Below are 12,564 nucleotides of genomic sequence, written 5' to 3'. Positions count from 1 at the left end.
CATCACACAGCATTATGAGTCTTTCATGATTTGAAATGCAATCAAGCGTTTTAGTTTTAAAATAAAGCAAGCCTAGAATAATTAGCTTAAACAAGAATAAACCGTTCCATTTAGAAAATTGCATTCACGAATGAATGCTACTGTTTTAAGTCTGCTGTAATGAAGGCTTAACAATTTTTTTTTACAACAGACTCTCTAGTATGCTTATACATTATTTAGTGTTTACATTGTTCAAAACAATCAGAGAAATTATATTGTAATCTATACAGCACCTGTTTGACACACACAATATGCACACAGTGCTTGCTCCTTACCTTCTTTTTCTTGATCTCCAGTATTTTCCACAACTAGTCACATTTATTCCACACATCTGACTTTCCCTTTACCTCCTAAGCAACCTGTAAATATTCCCCTTTTTTTAGTTTATTTGTCATGTCCTCTGCATCCATTTGACTGTCACATTCAGAGTTTGTTATAACAAATTTATTGATGTGGGGCGATTTCGGGAGCCATCAGCCACTAAATAATATAATAGGACCCGTAGGAAAGGTTTTCATCTTTAGCACACAATCTGTTGGTACTATACGATTAGAATGGTTAAAAATGTATGTAAAATAGCACAATTTTAAAAATATATGGCCCATGGAAACCAACTGAGGGTGGTCTATGGTGATAGGTGGGATGGGCTGAGAATGGCTAAGGGGTGGGGTTAAAGAGCTTATGTTTGGTAATTTATTATTATGTGATTGCTTTATATAAAAGTACCATGTACAGTACCAGTTAAAAGCTTAGACACACCTGCTCATTCAAGGGGTTTTCTTTATTTTTACTTTTTTTTTGCATTGTAGATTAATAGTGACAATATCAAAACCATGAACTAACACACATGGAATCATGTAGTAAACAAAAAAGTGTTAAAATCTACTTTGGGTGGCTACTTTGAAGAATCTCAAATGTATTTTGATTTGTTTAACACTTTTTTGCTTACTGCATGATTCCATATGTGTTATTTCATAGTTTTGATGTCGTCACTATTATTCTACAATGTAGAAAATAGTCAAAACAAAAACCCTTGAATGAGTAGGGGTGTCCAAACTTTTGACTGGTACTGGACATACATGGGCAATATTGATGGAACTTATTTGGCAGATATTGTGCTTTTCAATCTAATTCTGGCTAAGGGTGGGATAATGTGGATTTGATTGGATAGAGCTTGAGCTGTCTGATAATTGAGATTTGTTTGACAGTATTTGGTGAAATGACGGAAAAATACATGTACTTTCAGAATTGTTTGGCGACCTGCTTGTAGCTTGCAATCAACCTGTTGGAGACCCCTGATCTAGCTTCTTCCATCTCTTTACTGCGGCGAGCAAGAGCGAAGTATACGCTGCCCCGTGTTGTTGGCTTGCAGCGCAAAATCTCCACCATTGAGCAGGGTAGACTGTAACACGGTGACATCCAGTTGGTTACTACCAATAATATTACAAATGATTTATTGTGTAGGCTGCAATCCTACTCTAAATAAAACAAAGTGGGGTGGAACAAGTTGGACATGGTGACTAGGGCTGTTACAGTGACTTTATTATTATTACGAGTCATGAAGGCAGTCAAATTCCACGTGACTGTTTAGTCACGGTAATTAGGCTTCTCCAAGCTCTGATGCTGCTGATGGTCATTAGTAGCCTACCAAACGTGCTAACTGCTTGGAACTCAGCACTCCATGGTCTCTCTAACCACTCTGACATCAATGCAAATGTAATCGAAAATCTAATCAAACACTTAATGAGAGCCCATGAGCTCATGTTGTGCAACATTTCAATAGGCTTTGCAATTGCTTGAGGCCTATTATATTTATTTCTCAACTTCCCTAATATTAAGCACATTGCTTATCTTTACAACAGCAGTATAGCCTACTTGACTGGCATGAAAATGAACCACGGGAAAAGTGCCCTCCATTCACTATTTTAGTGCATAGATGTATTTTTTCCCCTGCCCCTGTTTTCGAGACAGGTGCCTGATTAATGGTCCATTCTAAATCAAAACAAATTTCACACATTATTTAGTATATGTAAAGACACGATTAAATCAAGAATAGTCTGATGGGTAACAATATTAGCCTATCACTTGTGAATGATACATAATCACTTGTGAATGATACATAATCACTTGTGGATGGTGCCCCGCATAAGGCAAGAAACAATGCCTTTTTTGTGCAACTTTTTTGAATCATAGTCATGCACCTCATGTAGCCTCGTCCATAGGCCTATATGTTTTGATAAGGTTTGTATCACAACTAAAGATGCCAAATAACTTCTTAAAATTAAGCACATTAAGCCACTTTACAACGGGTGTAGAGCCTAACTGGCATACATAAGTAGTGCGTGAGTTTCAAGTTTGTAGAAGGTAATTTTCACCATAAAAATGCACCTTCATAATAAAAGCATTACATGCATAATCACATTTGCGGTCACTTTTGATAATGGTGTTTTCCCGCTAATGGAACATTTGTGCTTATAGCCTACCGCTGTGTGCAAATTGCTGCGCTTATAATGTGAAGAAATAAACTATTAGGTCATCAACATTGCGTCAAACATTTTTGGGGATGCTAGTGGATGTATTCATTTGGGATCTATCGCATCCCACAACTGTCCCAGACTTTGTTTGGAATATTTATTTGTTTGGAATACTTTTGTACTATGGAGATATTAGATCTTAGTGCTTTTTCTGTTTGTTAGGCCGACTCATCTTGTTGGCTGAAAAAGTAAATGTGGACAGTTCTTCCAATATCTTCAATATGCACCTCGGAATTGGATAAGGACGTGCGCAGCTGCATCGCCGATGTGTCTGTCTTCACTTGTAGCCTGTGAGAAAGACCTGATCACGTGATGAAGAGCCATGTGAGTGAGAGGTGCTTCGGAGCATGCAGCACCCAGGGAGGAGTGGGTGTTGTATGCTATAATTATTATATTTAGCCCAAGGGTACAACGGCCACTAGCCGCAAAAGGCATGGATTTTTTTAGTGGGCATTACGGCCACACAAAGAGGATGCCGCCTGGAAATTCAAGGCATTATCAAGTGCTTGTCAAATTGGGAATGGGAGACTGATGAAGTGTGTACAGCCTGTGTAAAAAAATAACATAAAGGATAAACAAATCCAGATTTTCAGTCGCTGACTTTCCACGACCAGATACCTTTTAAGGTATCTGTAAAATGAGATGAATTTGTAATGTGGGCCATCATTTGAGGTTGGCCATTCTAATACCATGATCTGGTGTCAGTATATCATCAAACAAATACTAAGGAGCATCTAACAGGGTGGAGTATAGTTAGATAAAGGGACATTTTAATATCTCTCACCAACACACTCTAGCAATTTCAGTACAACGAGTTACAGACCAGACCTCTCCAGGCAATGCTATTTAATTCTCCATTTTTTAGAGAGGGCTCTGAGAGGGATGATTCACTTGAGCTTATTGTTTGATAGCTGTCCTTATAACACCCACTCTGCCTGCTGCACATTACACACACACACATAAACACACACATTCACATAGCAAGTAGAACCTACAGTAGGCTAGTAATAGTGCATGACAATGACTTCTCTTTATGCAGAAGACTCAGATTATAGTGGTGTAGTTAGTAGAATAGGCTAAATTCTTCATGACTCCGCATCAGAAAATGTCAGGTGGTCTGACAAGTGTCAACACACATTGAATCGACGCTTACCTTCAACTCCCAAATCTGTTCTAGGCTATTTGTTGACCGACCGGCCCCCTTACAGACACCGTTGTTGTGTTTCTTATTTGACGTTTTGGTAGTGTGAGTCTAAAGGCCTCATTATTTGTGGTTGTGATGGGCTTACTTGTCCAGGGAGAGAGATGGTTTTCTCTAGGTAAGTACACAGACATTAGGGGAGTCTTCTGACACACAAAGATCCAACAGCATTGTCAATGGATGGAGTTTGTACTTCTGCACCCAAGTTAAGTTGACGGAAGTGAAGTTACCAGTTGGTCCACAGTGTGTTGCTCTGTCTGTGATCAGTGTTGACAGTTTGTTGCTGGTACAGCCCTCTGCACTCCTTAGCTTTAATACAGCTCCACCCTCCCCCTCAATCTCTTTTCCTTCCCTCTCTTCTCACTCTGCGTTGGACGTGGGCGATGCTGCCATCTCTCTCTCCTCCCTCTGGATGATTGCATTAGCCTCCTCTATTCCATCGTTCCCTGTCATTTCATTCATTTCCCCTATTTTGAACACTTGTACTCAAGAGCTTTTACTCCAACCATTTTGTCAGTCTGTTGATCCTGCTTCTCCTGCTCCTAGTGCTCCTCTTACACACAGCATGGATGCACTAATTGGACCGTTTGTCATTCCCACTGTTTATTTCATATTTTTCTCTCAATCCCTTAGCCCTAATGCTCACATCTATGTATGTATGTATGCCTCAGTCTCTTGTACACCTCTCTCACCTCTCCCTGTATGATTCTCTCTGTTAATTAAAGACAAACACTGGAAAAAGTCAGGAATTGACAGACCCATTATTGAAACAATATGAAAGCAGGATGGTCACGCTGTACATTTCCAACCTAAACCAGCAGCAGGTCCACCGCCCAAAGATCCTACACAGGCCATATTGAATCACATGGTGAAAGTGGAACTGGGTGTGTCTCTTTTTTTTTTTTTTTTTTCATGGAAAAAAAGCAATGACTTATTTTAATATTTCGTTTGAAGTAGCCATAATGAACGTCACCTGTGTTTTTTATCTTATGGTGGGGAAATACATAGAAAAGTCAATTACTCCCTTCCCTATAACAAAAGTTGGATGATGTCTAGCTTTTATGTGGCTCAAAACATCTCAATATCTCTCTGACCTCCTTATTTGTGGGGTCAAGGCCTACAGTGCCTTCAAAAAGTATTCATACCCCATAACACTCACTCATGTCATCATGAAGTGCTTTGAGAAGGTAGTCAAGTATCATATCACCTCCACCTTACCTGTCACCATAGACCCACTTCAATTTGCTTACCGCCCCAATAGATCCACAGATGATGCAATCGCCATCACACTGCACACTGCCCTATCCCTTCTGGGCAAGAGGAATACCTATGTAAGAATGCTGTTCATTGACTATAGCTCAGCATTCAACACCATAGTACCCTCCAAGCTCATCATTAAGCTAGAGGCCCTGGGTCTCAACCCCGCTCTGTGCAATTAGGTCCTGGAACTCCTGACGGGCCACCCCCAGGTGGTGAAGATCCACTTCGCTGATCCTCAACACGGGCTCCACAAGGGTGTGTGCTCAGCTCCCTCCTGTACTCCTTGTTCACCAATGACTGCGTGGCCATGCACGCTTCCAACTCAATCATCAAGTTTGCAGACGACACAACAGTTGTAGGCTTGATTACCAACAACGACGAGACAGCCTACAGGGAGGAGGTGAGGGCACTCAGTGTGGTGTCAGCAAAACAACCTCTCACTCAATGTCAACAAAACAAAGGAGATGATTGTGGGCTTCAGGAAACAGCAGAGGGAGCACCCCCCTATCCACATCGATGGGACAGCAGTGGAGAAGGTGGACAATTTTGACTTCCTCTGCTTACGCATCACGGACAAACTGAAATGGTCCATCCACAGAGACCATATGGTGAAGAAGGCACAACAGCGCCTCTTCCCTCATAAGGCTGAAGAAATATGGCTTGTCACCTAAAACCCTCACAAACTTTTACAGATGCACAATTGAGAGCATCCTGTCGGGCTGTATCACCGCCTGGTACGGCAACTGCACCACCCACAACAGCAAGGCTCTCGAGAGGGTAGTGCGGTCTGCACAACGCATCAACGGGGCAAACTACCTGCCCTCCAGGACACCTACAGCACCCGATGTCAACGGAAGGCCAAAATAATCATCAATGACAACAACTACCCGAGCTACTGCTTGTTCACCCCGCTACCACCCAGAAGGCGAGGTCAATACAGGTACATCAAAGCTGGGACCGAGAGACTGAAAAACAGCTTCTATCTCAAGGCCACCAGACTTTTAAACAGCCATCGCTAACACATACAGACTTGAAATCATTGGCCACTTTAATAAATGGATCTCTAGTCACTTTAAAATGTTTACGTATCTTGCATTACTCATCTCATATGTGTATACTGTCCTTTATACCATCTGTTGCATCTTGCCTGTGCAGTTCTGTCATTGCTCATCCATATATTTACATGTTAATATTCAAATCCTTTACTTAGATTTGTGTGTTTATGTAGTTGTGGAATTGTTAGATTACGTTAGATATTGCTGCACTGTCGTAACTAGATGCACAAGCATTTCACTACACTCGCAATAACATCTGCGAACCCATGTGAATGTTACCAATACAATTTGATTTGATTTGATACCCCTTTACCTATTCCACATTTTGTTCTATTACAGCCGGAATCTATTTTATTAAATATATTTATTTTCTCTCACACATGTACACACAGTACCCCATAATGACAAAATGAGATATTTTTGCAAATCTATTGAAATCTATTAAATGTTGGCAGCGATTGCAGCTGTGAGTCTTTCTGGGTAAGTCTCTAAGAGCTTTTCACACCTGGATTGTGCAACATTTAGCCATTTTTTTTTATTATTCTTTTTTTAAAATTCAACCTCTGTCAAATTGGTTGTTGATCATTCCTAGACAACCATTTTCAAATCTTGCCATAGATTTACATCAAAGCTGTGTTGTATTGGATTTGCCACAAACATAACACTGTATTCAGGACAAAAAGTTCATTGCTTTGATATGTTTTTTTGCAGTATTACTTTGTGCCTTGTTGCAAACAGGATGCATGTTTTGGAATATTTTTATTATGCTTCCCTTTCACTCTGTCAATTAGGTTAGTATTTTGGATGAACTACAATGTTGTTGATCAATCCTCATAAAGTCACCATTGGCCTTACAATGAAGTCCCTGAGTGCTTTCCTTCCTCTCCAAAGGATGTATCTTTGTAGTGACTGGCTGTATTGATACGTCATCCAAAGTGTAGTTAATAACTTTACCATGTTCAATGTCTTTAAAAAGTTTTTAGCCATCTACTAATAGGTGCCCTTCTTTGTGAGGCATTGGACAATCTTACAGGTCTTTGTGGTTGATTCTGTATTTGAAATTCACTGCTCGACTGAGGGACCTTACAATTATCTGTATGTGTGGGGTACAGAGATGAACATGTTAACACTATTATTGCACACAGTGAGTCCATGCAACTTATTATGTGACTTTTTAAGGACATTTTTACTCCTGAGCTTATTTAGGTTTGTCATAACAAAGAGGTTGAATAGTTATTGACCCGAGACATTTCAGCTTTTCATTTTTTCATAATTTGTTAAAATCACAAAAAATATCATTCCACTTTGACTGTGTGTGTGTGGGGTCCAGTGACAAATCACAATTGAATCAATTTTAAATTCAGGCTGTAACACAACCAAATTTGGAAAAAGTAGAGGTGTATGAATACTTTCTGAAAGCACTCCATGTGCTCACCATGTCTGTCTCGGCATCTTGTCTCCAAGTCCGTCTGGCCTGGTGGTCTGTTGTGTCTCTGTCTGACAATCTTAATGAATCTGTCCATCTTTTTTCCAGGACCCAGCAGGGATCTTTGAGCTGGTGGAGGTGGTTGGCAATGGGACCTATGGACAGGTGTACAAGGTAAGACAAGACATATGGATGGGGCTTGGATCAGCAATCCAGCGTAGGTGAGAGACACTGAACCACCGAGACAATTTAAGCTTATATTGATGCTGTCTGAGTGTCTCCCCTTATCAAACCCTCGTTGTGGTAGTAAATCTGAGATTAGGCCAGATTAATGCAGCTGTGCTGGACCACGCTGAGGCTGTCAGTCTGAGGAGCCGAGAAGACTGGTAGTAGTAATGAGAAGATGGAGAGAACTGAAAAGTAGACATGAAGAGAAAATGATGTGGTGAAACATACAGCATAATCACTCTCAAAACAGATTAAACCAGGGCAGAGTTCCTTTAACTATTAGAGAATTTTTGCTCAAAGTTAAGATGTGTTTTTAGAGCTGACATCTGCTGTCCTAGCCTTCAGTTTCTTGTTTTGATTGATTGACCAGTTAAGACAGGGGTTCTCAAACCTTTTGGTGTCTGGAACCCCTTTTGTGATAGAAAATTAATCATTGACCCCCTCATAATCATAACACAACTCGAGTGAGATAAAAATAGCATACAACAAGTTCTACTATGACTTTGGCAGGGCATGACTGGACAAACCAAGTCTCGGGCCCTTGGAAGGAACTTTTTTTTAGCAACGTTTTCGAAAATAGTATTTGGCCGTTTTCAAGCTTCCCCCCCCCCCCCCCCCGCAAACATTTTTAGGGGAATACAATAAGTATTAAGTAAAAAAAGGTGTAATTGGTGAAGTACTATGAATACCAATATCCCTATGAGCCTCCCAGGCCCATTGCCCACCCAGGGTTAAGAACATACATTTTGATTAGGAGCTATATGTCATATTTTTGCATTGTAATTTCAGAAAATGTCCTTAATATACCTACAGTAATAGTGGAATGATGGTGTTTCACAATATTTCCCCCCCAAAATGCTATTGGGTACACACATAATTGCATTCTAATGATGCATCCTTCTTATTGGTGTGTGTCTTCTAGCCCCAGTCAATTTGAAAAAGAGACAACCCATCTTTTGTTGACCAATAAGAAGGCTGCACCATTTTGTCTGTGCCCAAGAAGATTTTTTGTGGAAAAAAATCTGTGAAACACTATCATTCCACTATTACTGTAGATATATTGAAGACATTTTCTGAAATTACAATGCAAAAATATGACATAGTACCTTTTAATATTATTGTATTGTATTACAGCGTATATACTTATTCCATGGATCCCTTGGCCAAAATTAGTTTAATCTGTTCATTAGTTTAATCTGTTAGTACTATTCATAAAAAAAGCAATGAAAAAAATATATATCTATATTTATTTTGAGATCTGGCCGCCTGCAGTACCTCCGCAGACACCACTTTAAGAGCCCCTGAATTAAGATGATCAAGTTTACTCTGCCTTTATTCAGGGGCGTCATGTTAAGACGGGCCAGCTGGCTGCCATCAAGGTAATGGACGTGACAGAGGAAGAAGAGGAAGAGATCAAGGCTGAGATCAACATGCTGAAGAAGTACAGCCATCACCGCAATATTGCCACCTACTACGGAGCTTTCGTCAAGAAGAGCCCACCTGGACATGATGACCATCTCTGGGTCAGTGTGATGGCTGTTGTCCCTGTCTGGTGGTATAATCTGAGGGAGAGCTTCATTATTTAATGGGTTGTCTCTGATATCCATGAATGGCTTAATGCACAGAAACAATATTATGATTACTGCAGGAAGCATTATTTATTACAGTGAACATTGCAGTCTGTCTGTGTATTTATGTGTGCTAAGTTCCATCCTTTCTGTATAGCTGGTGATGGAGTTCTGTGGGGCGGGCTCCGTGACAGACCTAGTGAAGAACACCAAGGGTAACTCTCTGAAGGAGGACTGGATCGCTTACATCTGCAGAGAAATCCTCAGGGTGAGAAACCACACTGCACCCAACCGTAGAACCATTACACAACAGTCTTTAGGCCAAGCACCCACGTAAATACCTACAGTGGAAAAGCACCATTACAGACTCCCTCCAGAGGGCGTCGAACCCCTGACTGAACTCTGACCACTCTTTGATACCCAGGGCCTCTCGCACCTCCACCAACACAAGGTCATCCACAGAGACATCAAAGGACAGAACGTGCTGCTGACGGAGAACGCAGAGGTCAAACTCGGTGAGAGGATGGATGCTAAACTGTTCATGTGTTTGCTCTGCTGCTTCCTGTGTGTTATCTACATGGTTTATATGTACAGTGTGTGGGGTTGTTGTGATGAATATGTAATCCTGAGCACTATACTATCAATCTAGTTTGAGGAGGTAACTTTGGTCAACTCTGAGTTCAACTCAGGATAACCGGGACCACAAAATTGGCTCACCTTTTAGCCAGGTACATTTCTATGGCAATGAATCCTTCAAATGTAATCTGGTCCGCGGCAGGCTAACTCAGGGCCAACTACATTTATACTGAATGTAGTGTCTGAGCGGCGAGTTAAGGACAAATTAAATCAGATTCCCTCCCTCTCAGATTACGTCATCATCCCCTTCACCTGAACAGCTTCTACCCCCAAGCCATAAGACTGATACGTAGTTAGGTACAGTGGGGCAAAAAAGTATTTAGTCAGCCACCAATTGTGCAAGTTCTCCCACTTAAAAAGATGAGAGGCCTGTCATTTTCATCATAGGTACACTTAAACTATGACAGACAAAATGAGAGAAAAAAAATCCAGAAAATCACATTTTAGGATTTTTAATGAATGTATTTGCAAATTATGGTGGAAAATAAGTATTTGGTCAATAACAAAAATGTATCTCAATACTTTGTTATATACCCTTTGTTGGCAATGACAGAGGTCAAACGTTTTCTGTAAGTCTTCACAAGGTTTTCACACACTGCTGCTGGTATTTTGGCCCATTCCTCCATGCAGATCTCCTCTAGAGCAGTGATGTTTTGGGGCTGTTGCTGGGCAACATGGACTTTCAACTCCCTCCAAAGATTTTCTATGGGGTTGAGATCTGGAGACTGGCTAGGCCACTCCAGGACCTTGAAATGCTTCTTACGAAGCCACTCCTTCGTTGCCCGGGCGGTGTGTTTGGGATCATTGTCATGCTGAAAGACCCAGCCATGTTTCATCTTCAATGGCCTTGCTGATGGAAGGAGGTTTTCACTCAAAATCTCACGATACATGGCCCCATTCATTCTTTCCTTTAAACAGCCCCAAAGCATGATGTTTCCACCCCCATGCTTCACAGTAGGTATGGTGTTCTTTGGATGCAACTCAGCATTCTTTGTCCTCCAAACACGACGAGTTGAGTTTTTACCATTTTTTTAAATTTTGGTTTCATCTGACCATATGACATTCTCCCAATCTTCTTCTGGATCATCCAAATGCTCTCTAGCAAACTTCAGACGGGCCTGGACATGTACTGGCTTAAGCAGGGGAACACGTCTGGCACTGCAGGATTTGAGTCCCTGGCAGTGTAGTGTGTGGTAAGCTTTGTTACTTTGGTCCCAGCTCTCTGCAGGTCATCCACTAGGTCCCCCCGTGTGGTTCTGGGATTTTTGCTCACCGTTTTTGTGATCACTTTGACGCCACGGGGTGAGATCTTGCGTGGAGCCCCAGATCGAGGGAGATTATCAGTGGTCTTGTATGTCTTCCATTTCCTAATAATTGCTCCCACAGTTGATTTCTTCAAAACAAGCTGCTTACCTATTGCACATTCAGTCTTCCCAGCCTGGTGCAGGTCTACAATTTTGTTTCTGGTGTCCTTTGACAGCTCTTTGGTCTTGGCCATAGTGGAGTTTGGAGTGTGACTGTTTGAGGTTGTGGACAGGTGTCTTTTATACTGATAACAAGTTCAAACAGGTGCCATTAATGCAGGTAACACGTGGAGGACAGAGGAGCCTCTTAAAGAAGAAGTTACAGGTCTGTGAGAGCCAGAAATCTTGCTTGTTTGTAGGTGACCAATACTTATTTTCCACCATAATTTGCAAATAAATTCATTAAAAATCCTACAATGTGATTTTCTGGATTTTTTGTCTTCTCATTTTGTCTGTCATAGTTGAAGTGTACCTACAGGCCTTCTCGTCTTTTTAAGTGGGAGAACTTGCACAATTGGTGGCTGACTAAATACTTTTTTGCCCCACTGTATCTATTTAATCAATAGCTACTCGCACAATCTGCATTGACCCTTTTTGCACTCTTTTGACTCATCCAAAAGCTGTTGCAGTTTATCTATCCTATTGACTAGTCACTTTATACCCATCTATATGTTCATGTCTACCTCAATAACCTTGTACCCCTGCACATTGACTTGGTACTGGTACCCTGTGTTTATGCCTTGTGTTATTATTTTTCTATTATTTCTCTTCTTCTCTCTGCATTGTTGGGAAGGGCCCGTAAGTAATTATTTCACTCTTAGTCTAGATATGTTGTTTACGAAGCATGTAACAAATACAATTTGATTACATTTTTATACATTTGATTTTGATTTGAGGAACACAACGGATTAAATATTTTATTCATCAAACGTGTTTTTGTGTGTAGAGAAATACCTATCACATTGCACATTTAGTAATGACGAATGCACGTCACGCACAGAAACTTTATGACAAATGCACGTCACGCACAGAAACTTTATGACAAATGCACGTCACGCACAGAAACTTTTGTTTCACTTAATACAATTATTTGATCAATAGGAGTGGGGAACAAGGTGCTCATATATTGATAACCACATCAAAACACACCAAAGTAATAAAATAAGGATGCAATTTCTAAAAGTCTCTTTCACACGATAGCCTGCTGAATTTGCAAGATACATTTTCTTTCAATTTAAATGTGGCACTGACTCAATGAAGAGTTTGGCATTCAACTAGCCATGTGCGACATGCACACGCAGTTACAAGCCTGC

At 40.8% G+C, this 12,564-nt stretch overlaps 1 protein-coding gene across 7 annotated transcripts in view; it reads left to right on the top strand.

The window, feature by feature from the left end:
- The window catches only part of LOC110533727 (misshapen-like kinase 1), a 47,646-nt gene that overhangs the window by 3,319 nt on the left and 31,763 nt on the right, over positions 1-12,564 (top strand). For all 7 annotated transcript variants that reach the window (XM_036990118.1, XM_021618202.2, XM_036990120.1 and 4 more), the window contains 4 exons: positions 7,624-7,689; positions 9,084-9,266; positions 9,469-9,579; positions 9,736-9,826. In XM_036990118.1, the coding sequence (XP_036846013.1) occupies positions 7,624-7,689; positions 9,084-9,266; positions 9,469-9,579; positions 9,736-9,826 (451 nt within the window). The remainder of the gene's footprint in view (positions 1-7,623; positions 7,690-9,083; positions 9,267-9,468; positions 9,580-9,735; positions 9,827-12,564) is intronic.

This window comes from Oncorhynchus mykiss, chromosome 10, assembly GCF_013265735.2.
Source record: "Oncorhynchus mykiss isolate Arlee chromosome 10, USDA_OmykA_1.1, whole genome shotgun sequence".
NCBI lineage: Eukaryota > Metazoa > Chordata > Actinopteri > Salmoniformes > Salmonidae > Oncorhynchus > Oncorhynchus mykiss.
Note: the sequence above shows the minus strand (reverse complement) of the source record. Positions and strands in the feature narration are given on the sequence as shown.